This window comes from Diabrotica undecimpunctata, chromosome 6 (assembly GCF_040954645.1).
Source record: "Diabrotica undecimpunctata isolate CICGRU chromosome 6, icDiaUnde3, whole genome shotgun sequence".
Lineage (NCBI taxonomy): Eukaryota > Metazoa > Arthropoda > Insecta > Coleoptera > Chrysomelidae > Diabrotica > Diabrotica undecimpunctata.
This window is the reverse complement of record NC_092808.1, coordinates 9019633-9038950: the sequence shown is the minus strand read 5'-3', so window position 1 is coordinate 9038950 and position 19318 is coordinate 9019633. Positions and strand designations below refer to the sequence as shown.

Here is a 19318-nt window from a genome sequence, read left to right as displayed (position 1 = left end):
GTTGTATAAACAATTAATTGAAACTAGGTATAGTTTACAAATTAACAGAATTAGCACAGTAAAAGAACATGTGATAATCATACATGTATATAAAAAAAGTTATTATAAAAACTTAAGTAAAAAAACATTAAGATTTTGATGTGTAAAGAACTGGAAAGATCATGGGTATGCACTTCCAACAATTTATTTATAATCAGTTAAATTTTAATTTTGACTTTGGGTAACATTATTGAATTATTTAAGATTAAAATATAGTATTAAAGATAAAAAATGAAGTTACCAGTCTTTAGCTTACTGAATCTCGCAGGTAAATGAATTAACAGGTTTAACACCCACGCAAACAACGTGAAAAGACTTTTATAATATTCCACGATGGCAATCATATATCAACTTTTAATCCACAGAAACTGGCAAGTAAAAGTCATATTCTCAATTCATCTATTTTAGTTCACAAAACTCCAAAAATTACTGTTCGGGAAATCGTTGGTTGTTGTTCAATTATGACAGGAGTTAGGGAAGCAACAATTTATCGATTTTTAAAAGAAAAGAAAGCCGAAAGAAATTTTTTGAACGATCTTCTAGTCTTTCGGACACATTTTTGAATTTATATTAAGGTACTGTGCTATCAAGCTCAAGAAGACAGAATATAGAAAATATTGTTTATCTTAATATGTAAAATAAATACTTATTTATTATTTATTAATTTCTTTTTTATATACAGGGTGTTTATTTCATAGCGATTTCGAAAGAAACATGGTCATAACTCATTAAATACCCTATATAGCAATGTGCAACTTTATATTGTACAAACAGGCATTATAAGAGGAATCTAAATATGAGAAAATATACAGGGTGTCCTATTGTATGTTTGATTTACCACATATTTATTCACTCAAATTCACCTAAACCATATCGATAGATCGTGCAGGGGATGAATAGTGACAGCTACTCAAAATAACACAGAACTTATTTTCTTTAGACTCTCAAAACTAATACAAAAAAGCGAACTATCACTAATATTTTGGTTCTAACTGCATTGTGATTAAGGAATCTGCTGTGGTTCATGCTGTCTTTTCATACTTCAGGTTGTTGTTTTTTTTCTTCATATATTTATCATCTTTTGACTTTTATACTTTGCTTTCCATATAATTATATTCAGTTCTATTGAATCTGGTATTAAAATTAACGAATAAAGAGAAACCTACTTTATTCTACTTCTTTCTTCCAGATGATAGTTTCGACGAATACCTAACGACAACTGAAGCTCCAGGTCTTGGCTACAGCATGAAAGTCAAATTGGTAGAACTAGGCGAGAACTTTGAAATCCCCAAACAAGGAACGATTCAATACGAAGATTTATCCAATTCCATCGAAGAGAGTTTCAAGCCAGTATTTAATAGATTGCCTGGGTATAGAAGACTACACATTGAACAAATTAATAGGTAAGTGTTACTACGAAATGTTGAAATTATTTTTGTGTCCAAAAATACAAGATTTTATTAAACTAATCGGGCTGCAAAAGCGAAACTCTATCATCAACTTAACCTTTCAGTAGACGCAGTTTAATTTTGTGTATCAGTAGTCGCACACGGTCTACTACACCGGTCAAAAAAATAATTTTTATAGTTTTTTTTAAGTAGTTTAACATTATTTATTATGATTGAAACATTTTGTTTATTTAAAATGTTTTGCGTAGCACAAAAATAGTCCACAATTTTTGTAATAGTTTGATTCATTCTCTTTTTTATACTTTTTCCATCGTCAATTTGCCAAGCGTCGGCTTTTGAGATTCTTTGATGCCAATGCCGACCATTGGCGTGGGAATTAAGAAAAGGGATCAGTTATCAAACGCATATTTCAAGAAAAATCATATAATTTTTATTAATTTTTACATAATTATATTCAGGAAAATTTCTCAATTTTTGGGCAGAAATTGTTTAAACAATGTTTTAAACAAATTCAAAATATCACCTTTTGTGCTCCAAAAAATATTTTTTAGGTTTTTGGGTGACTCTAAATAAGATCTATGTCATTTTTCTCAAAAGTTAATAGTTTTGGAGATATAGGCGATTTAAAATCCGAAAAATGCGATACCTAATATGCATTTTCGAGGCTTGAAAAATATGTAAATGAGTATTTTTGAGATTCAAGAGTATCTAAACTAAAGTCTCAACATTGATTTTGGTGAGAAATCGGGGCAATATTTTCCGTAGCAGAAAAAGGTGATCTTTTGATTTTGAATTGTTTCCGGCAAAAATGTCCGGCACCCTTCAACCTTCGATTTGTTTAAACGGGGCATTTTTGAATAGGACTCTTCAAAGGACAGAATCAGTTTTTTTTTAAATGGGAGCGGGCTTACAACATCGAATATCGAATAAATAACAAATTAATTCTTTCAAATTAAAGCTTGTTAATTTTAGTGATTTATAAGAATATTGGAATTATTATTTAGTTTTTACATAAACCAGAATATTTTTTTACAACTATCTGTAAATAATGGCTCATTCTGTCAGAAAATTTTAAAAGATTGTCTATCAAGCAAGGACAGAAAATCTCAAAATATTGTCTGTCCAGCAAGGACCACGAGGAGGTATGAGCCTTCCTTACCAGGAAAGGAAAGGGTTGGGTATGTTAGTAAGAATATAAAGTTAGTTTTTTTTTTCATTTTGTTTTTATTATTTTTTTTCTTTTTTGTTTTTATATTTTTTTTGTTTTTTGTTTTTTTTTGTTCTGACTTTATACAGTGTGTCGCATTTAAGATGATTAATATATATATATATATATATATATATATATATATATATATATATATATATATATATATATTTAGATAAGATTTAATTTTCTTTTTTTAAACTTTATAGATTTCTTCAAGTCTAGAATAAAGTTATATGTACCAAAACAACTTCTTATTTACCATTTAAAAGTGCATATGAAAATTGTATAATTTGTATGTTAAATTTGTATGAAAATCTGTAATTTCATGGATTTCATTATATGGATTTAAGACACTTTGGAAATAAGATCTTCAATTGTAGTCAGGATTCTAAAACGGATAGTTGGCTGTCCCGAGATGCATCAATTGTAGATTTATGATCGAGATTACAAATAATACTGAAAAACTAAAATTGCGAATTTTGTCATGAAATTTGGTATGTGCGGTTGCAATAAGTGGAACAACTTTTTCAACTAAGTTTTTCCGATTTCTCTAACGCGAAGCAAAATATCGAAAATTTACCCTGTTTGTGGATTCGCAGTAAGCCGCGTTTAAAATTAAAATTTTAGATGACTATCTTAAAAAAATGTGCACTATCAACATGTATGACTGTGCAAAATTTTAAATCTGTATGTATTTTGATAGCTGATATATAGAGGTGTCTTCATCTTAAATGTGACACACTGTATAATAATGAATACTAGTGTTCAAGATGCATCGCGATAGCTGTAAAGAAATTAATTAGAAGGACTAAAAAGAATCGTCAGAGTCTTCTGAAGTCGAATCGTTCCCAGGTTGGATAACTATTGGTGCTATTGCCGGTAAAACAGGATATTCGTTTTCTATTTTTAAAACATGAGCTTCGCAATTTTTCCACACATCGCTATTAATGCCACTAATTACTTCTCGAATATTCTCAATGGCCACTGCGCTTAATGTTGGTGACTGATTATATGTTCGCAATCGTTTTTTTACGGTACCCCAAACCATTTCAATTGTATTAAAAATGCAATAGTATGGGGGTAATCACAAAAGATTATGGCCGTGCCTGCTGCAAATGGTGTCAATAACGTATTCGTTTTTAAAATTCCGACTTTTGATCATTCTAATTAATTCTTTCTTTACTGGAATCTTTTTAGGAACAGTGATGTTTTTAAGTTGCATAAATTTTAAAATTTCGTCCTTTTTCGTGTTATTATTAGGTATTTTATTTAATATGCGGGAATGATACGACGCATTATCCATAACAATCACTGAATTCGGCGGAATATTGGGCAAGAGTTGTTCAACAAACCACTTTTCAAATAAATCGGCTGTCATATCTTCGTGATAATCGGCAGAAAACTTTGTTATATTTTTGGCCGACAATAGCAATGCATTAGATACAAAACCATCTTTGCTTCCGGCATGAAGAATAATAACACGTTTTCCTCGTGAACACGGTGTATTTAACGCACACTTGTTTGTGTTGTCAACCCAGCCGTACTTGACAACATCATGCGTATCGAACCAGGTTTCGTCTAAATAGATTATGTTTCTGTTTGAATTACGATACTGTTTTATTTTACTCAAATATTCTCGTCGAAGTTCCGAGATTCCATTATTACCATTCGATTATCTAATTTCTTATATTTAAATCCACAACTTATCAAAATCTCGCGCAGTGTTTCCAAAGATATATAATTATATTCAGGGAAATCTCTCAATTTTTCACGAATCAGTTCTAAAGTAGGCACTCTATTTTCTTTGTAAAAATTGTAAACTGTTCGCTGAATAACGTCTTTTGCAGCAGTGTCAATCCTACCTAATTTTTTATTTGGTCGCTTTCGTTTTAAGGAATGATCTGTAACAGTGCCTAATTTAATAATTGTATATATCGTCTTATACCCGATTTTTGTTAATATATGAATTCTCGAAACAATTGCATTATCAGCCATCCCAATATTTTCTTTTTTCAAACACTCATACATATTTAAAACTATTCTTTGGGATTGTACGTGCAAATCTTTATTTTTTAATTCCGGGCTGTCATTAAAATAATTGTCATTATTTATTGATAACACAGAAGTTGATGCATCTTGATCATTCGTTTCAAATGGTCTCCAAAATGCCATTCTAGAAAAATATAATATTACTTACCTACCTTATAATAAGCCTCCGCCTGTGATATCTGGTTGCAAAAAGGAATATTTTAGGGTGCCACATAGCCAGACAAACAGGTGTTCATTACGATTTATCGCTTTGCGCTTCGCTGTTGCAATAATGCATGAGTTTAAAATTACTGAATGTAACTTTAATATAACATATTAATATATCTGCAATTTTTCATGTTTCCAGGTAAGGTATAAAATCAATGAAATTTGGAAAAAAATAATACAATTCTTGTAACCGTTTTTGAGAACTTGGATTCTTAAAAGTTGTCTGATTTCTTAAAAGTCGATCATTATATCTATAAGAGTATTACCGCTAAATTCACCAACATGGCAACGTCAAGATAGATCGAAGGTCCAAATTCTCTCCAGACTACAATGTTGCCGATATTCGAAAATTACTTAGAGTATAAGTAATATATACAACGTTCACGGTTGCTTTAATTCATTAGTGAAGAGTCCATGGAAATATTAGTACCTAGTTAATTAATTTATAGATATATTTTTTGAGAATATGTTCATATCATTTTTTAAGAGTGTCGTTCGTTGACTAGCAATTGAATAATAACGAATAGAGAATAGAGAATATTTTTTAAATATAACCTTAGGAATTTTAGGAAATATGTCTGACAACCTTGATTTGAAAGGCGGTCTCTTTAATACCAGAATGAGGCATGTTTATGTTGGAAAATTATTAGTGGATGTACTATACTAAACAAATTACAATTAATTTAAAATTAAAACATAACATCAGTCTTCAAAAACTATCTTAAAAAAAATAAAACATTATTTCACTAAGGCTTATCATTAAAAAATATAGAGATGGCAAAAAAAACATAATAAAATTAAGCCGGAATATTATTACAGTCATTGCAAATTGGATTTACATGTTCCAAACAAAGATACTTTTTACAAATCAAACAAAAATATTTCGTTTTTTGATTCTTTTTCCATCCACAGTCACCACACCTCCCAATTACTCCCGGAGTTCTTTGAACTGACATATCTTCATCCAAATGACAGATCTCCTTTAGTCGAATCCTCATTGTCTTGAGTATACACACGTCGTCCTCATGGTGCATAGTGGAATATAACAGAACATTTTTGTTTTTTTTTTGTTTATACGACACTCGTGTTCCTCTTGAACCAAACCCAAATGTACTAGAGCCAATAGGTCGTCCTTGATTGTTAGAGAAATATGCAGGAATTTCTCTTCTATTTACTTTTATTTTTCCAAAGAGAGTTTAACCATTTTCCTTCAAGCTTATACCAAGATCAACGCTGGTGTACCAATTGAAGCGCCAAGTGGAAGAAGGTGTTAAGTTACAAAAATTAGTTTTCAAGATAATCCACTTTTAGTGAATAATGCTGGAATTTTTTTATTAAAAACACTGGAACTAGTACATTATAGGGTTTATGTTAGGACATAAGTAATCAGTTTTTGGTATATATTAAGTCTCTTAATACTATCAGTTTCCCTTTCTTTTTAAAAAGAAATGTAAACATTAAAAATGTTTATATTTTCAGCGGTGTTTGTTGCCTCTACAGATAATGTCTGAACATTATTCACTGAACTGGTCTCTTCTAAGCTTACGCTTGTAATATTTTCTTCTGATTCAAGATTTCTTACTCCCTGTTTAGTATTTTTCCGACTACTTACTCCAACACTTGCTAATTTTACACTGTCACCATCGTCACTAGATTCCTCTTCGCCTGGAACGTATTCACTGTTACTTGATTCAAATAAACATGACGCAGGTGAACGTAGAACCCAATCATCATCAGACATTTGTTGAGTTTCAACTAAAAGTACCAGTATTAGAACTTAAAGTAATAAAACTTAAGTATTAAGACTTGAATAATTCATGCTTTCACACTAATAAAAAATAATTACCTTCCATCTTATTTTCAATGTTAATATTTGAAGAACTCAAATCTCTATCTTCTTCATTCATGGATTTTGGCACCATTTTCACCCCTTTTGGCACTCCTTTACTGGAAATATATTCAATGCCACTTGATGCATACATATGTGTCATTGGTAAATCGGAAATCTGTTCTTTATCAGGTAATATGGGTTGAGTACCAACTAAAAATTAAATTTCGTTATGTACAATAATTACTTTTGTTTACTTTCAATAATAATTAAAAAAATACACACCTTCTATGTCACTGCCATTACTGGTATTTGAAGAATAATTTAAATAAGTATATTGTGCTTGCGCCTTTTCAACCAACCTTTTTCCGCGTTGAGACATATTTTTATACCTTCTAAGAGAGAGAAATTATGTTAAAAATTCCTCGACAGTCGACTGAATTAAGTAGAGGAATGACGCGAATAGCATATTACTTATTTATAGTACCCTACAGTATATTACATATCTATACGCGAATATTTCTGTTGTGTTCTGTTTCACTTAACGTTTATTATGACCTCGAGACATCAGGTGATGGAAGGAGGAAGCAGTGTTGTCATTTGCGATGTGTAATAAACTAGGTAGCTTATGAATTGAAAAAGGCATTATGTGCCCATGACTCCTTATTCCAGTATCTATTAATAATTTTACTGTACTTAACACCTTATGCGTTTGTATATTGCCGTTAATATGCTAGATAGAGTTAAAGCAATAACGATTTATAATAAATAGGTACTTAAAACATTCTTGCATGACAAAACTAAGTTTTTTAAAAAAATTATACATAACACCTTCTTCCACTTGGCCCTTCTATTGGCGATGATAACATTTCTCTTAAATCCGTACAGATGTTGACAAGCCCGTTCCGCCACTGCCTAGGTACTAGTGTGTAGATAGTATGGACCACCCACTTGGTTTTTGCCAACGTATACTTCAATGGTACTGGTATAAAATAACTTCGCATCAGCTAGTACAAATATTTTTATACCGTATCTATTGGGTTTGCTTGGTATGAACTGGCGGAATGAGCACCGTCTTCTAAAAGCCCCCAACTTTTCGTCAACGGTTACGTATTGCGAATGAGAGAAACATTTTCTCTAATTTTCGTTCCACTTGGTAAGAAGATCTCTTATTGGCGCTAATTTATCCAAACTAACTTTAGCATGCCTTGTATTGATATCATCAGTTCGGATATACCTTGGTAAATTTCTGAATCTCGTGATGTTCATTGTAAGTCCGAATAAGTATATTATCTTTGCTCAAAAAATATTTTCCTGTTTCGTATTGCTTCCCTCCAAGTTTTCTTCTACATGATCTTTTTCTCCCGATTCCTCTATATCATCATACTCATCACCCATCGAAACGTCTTCAAAAAGTGCTCATAATCCATAATATCTGAAAAATAAAGTTTTATTATAAAACAATTACTTATAAGTCACAAAATTCTATTACATCTCGAGACGCACACGGTCCACTGCACCGGTTTTACAAATTACAAACCTATAGTTCGAGCATCAACACTGCAATGATACACAGTGGATAAATGTACTTATTAAAAGAAGGTACAGAGCCGGAGAAACTCAAAAGCTTCCGATTGGCTTTAGAATTGACCGTCATTGACTCCCAACGGTCTCCTAGACAATCTGCGTGAACTAAAAGATTAACGTTCATCAACAATGCGTTCTATAAAACTTTTCAAAAGTTATGTATATTTTATAACAAAGCAATTAAACTAACACCTTGGTATATAGTATAATTATTATTATCTTGCGTTCTAAAACAATTTTCTTATTATATTAAATATATTTATAGTGATCAAAATAACCTGGTTGCAACAATAAATCTCCAGTTGAAAAAACCATCAGCCGAAGAAGGAAGATTTCTAACTGAAGATACTTCAGAAATTGACGAGAAGGTGCACAAGCTTTTACAAGAAAGCGTCGGTTCAGGAAGAGTAGGAAACTTGAAACTCGATCCCCAATTTCTCGTTTTTGAACCACAAAGCAGTAAGTCAAATTTTTAATAATCTTTTTAAAATGTCACTATAGTCCATTTCCATCATATTGATAGCACATTATGTATGCAAATCCCTAAACTGTTGATACGGGTGACTCAATGAAAAATAGATATTTGTCAACAAGTTTACAGAAGTATATAGGAAAACAATTTTAAATTGAGTATGACCACCAGGTATAAACGTTGAAGTAGAATAGAATACAATTGTTTTGAGGGTTACTAATCCCTAAATAAAGTTGCCAGTGTCGGAGTGATGGAGATTAACAGGTACTAATGAATTTGCAAGAAATGTAAGATGTTTATTTTATTGGTTATATATAAAATAATTTGTGTCCGTAACAGGGGCCGATTTGTAAAAAAATGAATATTATTTTAATCAAATTCCATTTCAGATTCACTTCTTTCTTCAGAATCTAAGAAATCTTCAACTCCAATGTTAATTATTACCGGTTCCAGCATTGCATCAGTCATATTATCCAAATTCCACATTTTATTTTCTTCCTTGTGAGCATGACTCACAGCATTTTTCCAATTTTCTGGAGTTACTTTTGATAAGGAATGTTCTAATAATTGTTGTAATTCTAATTTAAAAGTTTTGTTGTTGCGTCCGACTTCACCCTTTACTTGAGACCATATATTTTCTATCGGATTCAGATCACAGTGGTATGGGGGTAAACGTAAAATAATTACATCACGGTTTAATGCCATTTCATCAATTATATATTTTTTATAAGCTGCTTTATGTTGCCTTACAATAGGTAATAATTCCTTTTTTGTCGAATTTTTCTTGTACTCAATTGCGTTTTATCCAACCATTCGATTATCTCTCCTTTTTTTCCATGCCGTTGTTGGCAATTTTTCTGCTAGTCTTGAATGGTAACTAACATTATCCATGACTATGACAGAATTTTTTGGAATTAAATCCAACATTTGCTCAAAATATTCTTCAAAAACGTCAGCAGTCATTTCCTCGTGGTAATCTTTGGTTGATTTTGAGGCAAAACTTAATGATCCACCATTGACAAAACCGTATTCGTTTCCAATATGGGTTATTATGAGTCTGCGTCCTTTTCCAACGGGAATATTGTTTAGTCCAATAGATACACCTTGGATGAATGCCTGACGGGAACTTTTCACATTTGTATCAACCCATAGATATGGTACAGTATGACCTTCATTTAGCCAAGTCCCGTCCAAATAAAAAATTGTTTTCCCTTCTTCTCGGTACTTTTTAACAGTTCTTAGATAATCTCGTCTCCAACATACAATGTAATCTTTTTCAATTAAAACGGATTTTCTTCTATTCTTTTGCCAACGAAATCCCATCTCTCTCAATAGTCCCCATAATTTTTTGTTGCTTATGATTGGTAACTCTTCGTTTTCTCTAATTAATGTTTGGATTTTATCCAATGTTGGAAATTCTTTGTTAAAAAAAAAATGAGTGGACGCTGCGTCTTATCATGTTTTTATGTATTTCTTCAATTTTCAAGGGTTTACTCCCTCCACTCTTCTTGGGAGATGAAACAGTTCCTCTTTTTCTTTCTTTTAGGAATCTATAAATTGTTGCTTCTCCAACCCCTGTCATATTTGAACACATGTTAACGATTTCACGAACATTACTTAAAGGGCGTTGATGTACAAGTGCATCGTGTACATTTAATATTATATTTTTCTCTCTTAGACTGAAGATACCTTTAAAACAGGTAGGTAAGACATGAACAATGTACATCTACAAACTAAATGGAAGATGCAAACAATTTCTAATTTATATTATTGGCATAAGCTGTAATGTGGCATAAAAACTACTTAAACTATCATTAGTGAAGCCTTATCAGTAATTCCAGGTAATCGTTCAAAGAAGGTATTCTTTTTGTGTCAGGCGATAACTTGTATAGAAAACAATAATCACCTTTAAATTACTGTTTACATTAATTTATTTCGTGAAACATTGAATTCTCTCGTTAATCACCCGTGTATAATTAACAATAATCGTGTGGCATATATACCGACGTTTTTTACGCACAAAAAAGGTATAGTGAGATTAGTGGACACTTATTTTACAGAAGATTTTTTAAAAGATAATGAATTGTTGACGGCATCTTAAAATATTAATTTTTTTTATTTATTTCAAAACAAGTATAGGGTGACGCCTATGGTTTTTTGACTTGTTGAGGATTTGCATACATAATGTGCTATCAATATGGTGGAAAAGGACTATAGCAAGTTTATTTGTTTGTCAAAGTTTCTTAGTGAATTTGACAATATTATTTTACTTAATATTATTATCATATTTAATATTACTAATACAATTCAGTCGTTAACAAATAGTTTTCTGTTACAGTAACCACAAACCTCATAACAGACGCTTCACCATCTTCGGACAACTTCTTCAACTTGACTGAAGCCAAACTGTACATCGTGTTGGGCTGTATAGCTGCCTTGGTTATAGTTGCTATTGTTCAAGCTGGTTGCACGATCTACAAGGCCAGGAGTCGTTCATCGGCCAATCACAAGGTAACTGAACTTTGAACGCTGCTCAGGTTTGGGCAAGTAGGTTTAGTAACTTTTCTATTTATTTTTGTGTTTGGAAGGGGAAGCTTGATCAAATTGTAGCAGTGGGTAGAAATATAGACGTATACTCACTTAAGCTAGATAAATATTAGTTAGAATATCTTAAAGTATTGATTAAAATATACTTTATAATCTCAAGTCTTCCAGAAATAATTTATGTAATTATATTTATAAGGACAGACGTATAGAACATGCAGAGTATTTTTGTCTTACGTTGAGCTCCAAATAAAGGATTTGGAAGAGACAAGGTCATAGCGTGAACGTAGCACAAACTTTTAGTCAGAAATCACAAGACCCTCATGCATTTTATAAACATACTATACCGGTATATAGAAAAATAAGTGACTGCTCACGTTATTCTCTATTCAAACTCTACTCAAAGAACTAATCAGAAATTGATTGTCATGCAAATCTAAATAACGATCCCTGACCAATTTAAAAACAATTTAAAACGAATAAATTTATTTACAATATCACAATCAGATTAACACAACTTACGCATTTCTCCACATCATTTAGATCAGCGGTTCCCAACCTTTTTTAGCTTGAGGCACACTAACTTAAACACTCGTTCAGCTACGCCACACTTGGGTAAATAATTTCTATAATGGGTATAATCATTATGTATTGTTATGCGATGTGCAATGTTAAAAATTTATTTCTTGAAGTTAAAAAACTTCTTCGTTTGGGTACAACAGAGAACCTCTAGAGACTGTCTGTAGCCAATCTGGTTCCAGGCATATGTCATATGTCTCCCAATTTTCTAGGGTTCCCTAAACTATATTTATGCTTGAATTTGTATGCAACAAAACCAGAAACATACTTTAAAGAGTCCCGATAGATTTTTTCTTTCACCTCATAATTGTCTGCGATTTTCAAAATGCGATCGTCAATTATATGATTCTCCTCCAAGTAGTGAGCTTCTATAAATGTACTTTGAAGTATTTTGTTCTCTTCAGACTGAGATTCTTTCGAACCTTCAGTTTTTTCTACCAAATAGACAGCATTTTTCATGTCAAGTGGACAGATTCGAACGTAGTTATGGGGATCGAACCGTTTTGTAATGTCCCTTAGTCCGCTTCTTCTCGATTGACGATGATAAATACAATAAAACGTTGAAGTTGTGGAGTAAAAAATATGGTTTTATTGACAGCTACTAATAATTACACTATAGATGTTAGTTAGGTAACTTTCTACAATAGACTGCGCTCAATCAAATGAGCTCAAATCCCCAGTTTATAATCTCACAAATAATGTATACCTCAGCACAGAGGTTACTGCTTCTATCATACTAACAAACTTTGAACTTCGAGCTTACAATACAATTGAATCTAGGCCGTAATTGCAACACTTAGGAAGTTCAGTTGGAAAATATATTATTCGGCAATTTATTAAGTGAGTGGTCCCATTCCTTACTTAGGCTGCATCCAAGATATGTAATTTTGTCGATTATTTTCAAGGGTTCATTATTAGCTGTGAATTGGTGCTGTATTACGTCGTTTTTACTTATTACAAGAATTTTGATCTTCTTGCAGTTTAATTTCATGCCGTATCTGTCACAGGCTTCCACTACACGGTCTATTAATGTTTGCAGATCCTCCGCATTATCAGCAATCAAACCGTATCGTGCGCAATCGTAAATTGTTTATGATTTCACCACTGATTTTTATACCTTCTCTTAAACCATCAATCGCTTCCCTGAAAAGCATTTCCGAGTAAGTATTGAACAACGTCGGTGATAAAATGCAGTCCGGACGTACTCCCCGTTTTATCGTGATTTCTTATGAGGTTTCGTTGTCTACTCGTACAGTTGCCCTTTGCTGTAAGTATAAATTTTTAATTAGGCGTAAATCTTTGTCATCAATACTAGATTCTTTCAGTATCTGAAATAATTTTTGATGCTGCACTTTGTTGAAAGTCTATAAAGCATGCGTAGACTTCGAAATTTACGTCTCAAGCTCTTTATATCAATACTTGTATGGAAAATAGGGCCTCTCGCGTTCCCAGTCCGCTTCTAAACCCAAACTGAACACTGCTAATATTTTCTTCAAGTTTTCTATATATGCGAGAGTGAATAACAGAAAGAAGGATTTTAAGTGCATGGCTCATTAAGCTAATAATTCTGTAATCAGAGTATCTGGTGGCATTTGCCTTTTTGGGGAGAGGGATGAAGATGGAAACTAGCCAATCTGTAGGAAACTCTGCAGTTTCATAGATTTTGTTCAGTAGACTCGTTAGGAGTTTGAGTTGGTTGTTTTCAAATAGTTTCAATTTTTCGGCTTGTATGTTATCAGGTCCAGGTGCTTTGTTGGTTTTTAGTCTTTTTATTGCATATGTTACTTCACTGAGCGCTATTTCTGGTTCTGAACATCCAGAACACAGACTTCTGTCTCTTGCTCTTCTTTGAATAATTCTTCCATGTATTGCTTTCATCTCTAAAGTATTCTCTCATTTTCGTAGAGCAGATTCTTGTGCTCATCTAGTATTAAGTTATGACTTCGTGATCCGTTTCCTCCCGTTAAGTTTTTGATCTTTTTATGTAGGTTAAAAGTGTCATGCTTCTGTTCTAGGGATTCTATTTCTATGCATTGATCTTGTAGCCATGATTCTTTTGCTTCTTCAATCTTTTTCTTAATGATTTTGTTTATTTCTTTGTACCTTTCCTCATTCTTATTTCTGTGTTTTTTTCCTTATTCCATTAGCTCTAATATTTCTTGTCTCATCCATGGCTGTTTCTTTATATTGTTTTCTGGTTTAAGTTTATTATCTACCACTGAATTATAGATAGTTTTGATTTTATTCCACATATCATCCACACTTATGTTTTCTTGATTAATATCTGTGATTACCATGCTGTTTATTTTGTTGTTGATCTCCTCTTTGACCTCTTCTCTTGTGGTTTTATCTTTCAACTTCTGGATGTCCGGACTTTTTTTGTTCTTGTGCTTGTGCATTTTTTTCAACGGAAGGGTGTACAAATAAAAACGTCGTTGACCTTGGCTATCCTTGTTACCAATCTACTGTGAACTGAGCGCCGCAAATAAATTAAACGGTGGGAGTGTGCTGTGACTAGTGTGACTGAGCGCTTTGTGCCTATTTCTATTCTCGTTCAACTGTACAGACAATAAAAAAATCTACTAACTGGCATTGGCTGGTATATTACAAAATATTTAAAGAAAACTTTAATTATGTGATACTATTAATGAAACTAGAGGTTTAAAAGTTAAACATAGTTTTATGGTATCCATTTTCAGTGCATTTTATACGAAAGACAAAAGTACACTAGCGTTTTTAATAAATTATTTATTTACTTAGGTATATGTTGTAACGCAGGTAGTGTTATTAATTACTCGTACAATATTGATAACCTACAAATAAGTTTTCAACCATAGAAAGAAGTGTATCTATATCAATATTTTAAGATTAGTAAAATGCTTTGCTTTCAACCGGCACACTTGTTTCAAATTTTATGTTTTTTTGCCGCTTATGTTTTTTAGTTCGTAGTTAAAAATAGTTGTGCTTTGATTTATTAATCGAACTATGTGCTTACATGTTAAGACGGTTCACGTGTTAGGATTTTTACTCCTGGATTTCTTCTGCTTTGTTGTTTACGTACCTACCATTATTAAAAATAATTCAAGATTTAAATTTTATAGCTCTAAAAAGTTTGAAATCAAGACCTATTTAGAGAAAGTGTCAACATACATCTTTCAACTTCAACATTATTATCTCTACCTCTTTTCAGATCATTTCAAATTGATGTTTCAAACTGATTGAGCTCTTGAAAACCCTATTTGACTTCCTTACTTTCTTGGTGGTCTAGCATGTCTTTTTTAATTTATTTAATTAGTCAATTAGAACTGTGACAAAGTTCTCTTTGTCACAGTATTCGTTATCCACGATCAGTACAGATAGTTTTTTTTTGTTTTCCGGCCATAACGATTTTTCTAGAGAAATTTGTATGGATCCATGTAGAGCCCCCACCATTAGTGTCAATTTCTGAACACCAACAAAAAAGAGTGACCTTTTTTTGACTGGTCACTTAAATATGTTGGCTAGTTACTGAGGACCGGTTATACTAGCAGTCGTTCAGTTTTTCTTCTTCTTGCTTCTCTTCTTCTGCTTCTTTAAGTTCCATCTTCTATCGAAGGTTGGAAATCATCATGGCTACGCGGACTCTGTTGACTGCCGCTCTAAAAAGTTCTGCACTACTACATTCAAACCATTCCCTTAAGTTCCTAACCCAGGATATTCTTCGTCTTCCCACATTTCGCTTTCTTCGGATTTTGCTTTGCATAATAAGTTGTAATAATGCGTATTTTTGCCCTCTCATCACATGTCCTAAGTACTCAAGTTTTCGTCTTTTGATAGTTAATATTATTTCTGCCTCATTTCCTATCCTTCTAGTTACTTCCACGTTTGACATTCTTTGAATCCATGATATTCGTAGGATTCTTCTGTAACACCAAAATTCAAAGGCGGTCAACTTATTCAGATGGACTCGTTTTAGTGTCCACGGTTCCAAGCCATAAAGAAGAGTAGAGAACACGTAACATCGAAGCATTCTCAGGCGTAGTTCTAACCTTATATCCCGACAACAAAGAAACTTTTTAAGTTTAATGAATGATGCACGTGCTATTTCAATGCGTGTTTTAATTTCTTTGGTTTGGTCTACATCTGATGTTATCCATGTTCCTAAGTATTTATAGTTATTAACACTCTCAATTGCAGTATCTTCAATAGTCAATTGGATATTTGCATGTGCAGATTTAGTCATGATTATGCTTTTAGTTTTCTTTAAATTTATGTTCAGTCCGTATTCATGACAGCGTTCATTAAGGCGTTGCATTACGTTCTGTAAATCATTGTTGTTATCCGTCATTATTACTGTATCGTCTGCAAAACGTTAGTTATTCAAAACTTCTCCATTGATAGATATACCTTTTATTGAGTCTAAGAGCGCTTTTTGAAATACCGCTTCACTGTAGTCATTGAAAAGTAGTGGGGACAGCACGCAACCCTGACGGACTCCTCTCTGTATTTTGATATTCTGGGTGTACTGGTTGTCAACTCTTACCTTGGCAGTTTGATTCCAATATAAATTAGATATAATTTTCATATCACGACTGTCAATATTTTTGCTTTTTAATATATCTATAAGCTTTTTATGTTGAACCTTATCAAATGCCTTTTCAAAGTCTACAAAACATAAGTACATGTCCTGATTCATGTCCATGCATCTCTGAGCCAGCACATTCAAGCCGAACGAAGCATCTCTTGTACTCATACCATTTCTAAAGCCAAATTGTGTGTCATTAATTTCATATTCAAGAGTTTTAACAATTCTGCTGTGAATTATTTTCAAAAATGTTTTAAGTGTGTGACTCATTAAAGCTATTGTTCTGTGATCTGAGCAAGTTGTTGCACTTGGCTTTTTAGGAATTGCTACAAAGGTCGATTGCAGCCATTGTCTGGGAATTGTGGCAGTCTGATATATTAGATTAAAGAGTTCAACCATTACATCAATAACATCTTCGTCGATGAGTTTTAATAATTCGATTGGCACATCATCTGATCCAGTAGCTTTACCCTCTTTTGTGTTTGTGATGGCATAGATGACTTATTCTCTTAATATTGGTGGTCCGGTATCCTCGGTGATTTCTAATGGCAGTTCTTCTCTTTCATCATTAAATAGTTGTTGGATGTAATTGGTCCAGTGACATAATCTCTCCTTCATATCAGTAATAATATCCCCTTTATCATTTTTAAGGATATTCGTTCTTGTACGTTTTCTAGAACCTGTCATTTCTTTGATTTTTTGTGTGTAAATTAAAGCTATCATATTTTTATCCAGATCTTCTATTTCCTTGCACTTGTCGGAGAGCCACCTCTCTTTTGCCTCTCGAATTTTCTTTCTAATGTTTCTCTGAATTTCTTTGTATTTATTCAGGTCTTTTGCTTTATGTTTTCTTCGTTCTTCCATAAGTTCAAGAAGTTCTACTGTCATCCAAGGTTTTGTTTTTTCTCCAAGTAGTTTGAGGGTTTCTTTTCCAACTGACACAAGGGCACGTTGAAATTTTCCCCATTTTTGGTCAATAGTGAGAGTTTCCGCATTATCTTCTTTGACTTTCCTTAAGTTCTCGTTTATTTTAAATTTCGTTTCCGGATATGTGTTGTCTTGTTTGAGACGTCTTGTATCCATGATTTTCTTGGTGCAAGGGCTGTTGACTTTCTTTAGTTTCACTCTCAGCGACAAAACAACCGGGTTGTGATCGGAGGATATGTCCGCTCCTGGATAAGTTTTAGATGATATTATAGAATTTCTATATCTTCTGTTGACGATAATATAATCTATTTGATTTCTGACTATTTTGTTGTTATTGTCAGCTGGTGACTTCCATGTATATAGTCTACATTTAGGAAGTTTGAACGAGGTATTTGTAATTATGAGTTCCTCATTGACCCAGAAATCGACAAGCCTATCGCCACGTTCATTCCTTTCCCCGAGTCCATATCGCCCCACACAATTCTCCACTTCTCCTTGGCTTACTTTAGCGTTCAAATCGCCCATTATAATATTTATATCTTGTCTTTTAGTTAGCCTTAAGCCATTGTCGATTTGTTCATAGAAGGTATCTGTGGTGCCTTCATCCTTGTCTGCAGTTGGTGCATATACTTGGATTATATTTATTTTATGTTTTAAATGAGAGTTTAGAGAGCTTGCTTCTCTACTGCGTCTAAAATCCGAGCTATCTCTTATGTCGCATTCGCTATTTCGAATGTTCTTCATACCCGCCTTAATCGTCGTTTTTTTTACGTCGTTTTAACCTTTTTTATATAGTTCAGCTGGGAGATTATCTATTCCAGGTGATTTGTTTCTGACCATTTTTTAACTGCATCTTTAACTTCAAGAATCGTTGATGGTTCCTTTTTCCTCTCGTCTGGTCTTAATTGTTTATTATTATTAAATCTAGCTTGATTTATTGAACGCTTTTTATAAAAACAAATTTTTCGATGGTAGCGAAAAATTATAAAAACTGCTTATTGTAACAAACTGACACGTAGCTATTTTTTGCTTGCAATAGAGGGTATATAATGTGCAGCTTGACTATCCCGTAAATTACCAGAATGGCAACTTTCATAGGCATTGGTAGCGTTTTCTCAGATCTCAGTTTATTAAAGGTGAGTTAGACAATCGTTGAATTATTAAATTTTAAAAGGGTTTACTAAGAATAAATAATGACAAAAAAGATGAAATCTAATAATTTTTGTAGTAAATAATGTAAGTTTAGATATACTGTAGCAATATTTAAGGGCATCATCTTTAGCTTAGTTTGGCTTTTAGTGATTACTTTATTCTTTATTTTAGACAAATTTTTTAGACGGTTTTTTTCGTAAACTCACCATTCTTTACTTAGATCATAACTTTAGTTCTTCATCATCATTATTTGGCTCTACAAGTCTATGTGAGTCTTGGCCGCGTTTACTATTTCCCTCCATTGTTGTCGGTCCTGAGCAGCTATTTCCCATTACCGTATTCCCATTTTGCGTAGATCACTGGCTACTGCCTCCTTCCATCTCTTTATTGGCGAATAACTGACCTGCCATCGGGCCTTTCCCAGAATGTGGCGTTCAGGAGTCTTTTGTCACTCGATCTTAGTACGTAGCCCGCCCATTTTATTGGGTTTGCTTTAATGTAGCGTACTATGTTTTCATCTCCATATGCTTTCTGGAGTTCATCATTGTGTCTTCTTCTCCATTCTCCTGTTGTCTCTTCTCTGCAAGGCCCATAGATAGTCCGCAGTATCTTTCTTCCCAGTACCAGTAATTTTGTCGTTTCCCGCTGGTTCAAGGTCCATGTCTCGCTTCCATACGTTATTGTGGGACGAATTATTGTCTTGTACCCTCTTATTTTTGCTGGTATTAAGAGTATTTTTGATTTAAGTACG

The 19318-nt window shown here is 32.9% G+C and overlaps 1 protein-coding gene across 5 annotated transcripts in view; it reads left to right on the top strand.

The window, feature by feature from the left end:
- Nucleotides 1-19318, top strand: part of nahoda (DOMON-like domain-containing protein nahoda) — a 144993-nt gene that overhangs the window by 115417 nt on the left and 10258 nt on the right. For 4 of the 5 annotated variants that reach the window (XM_072534172.1, XM_072534170.1, XM_072534169.1 and 1 more), the window contains 3 exons: nucleotides 1229-1442; nucleotides 8595-8788; nucleotides 11140-11312. In XM_072534172.1, the coding sequence (XP_072390273.1) occupies nucleotides 1229-1442; nucleotides 8595-8788; nucleotides 11140-11312 (581 nt within the window). Of the gene's footprint in view, nucleotides 1-1228; nucleotides 1443-8594; nucleotides 8789-11139; nucleotides 11313-18454; nucleotides 18552-19318 lie in introns of all 5 variants that reach the window. The other variant, XM_072534171.1, reaches the window with a different exon arrangement.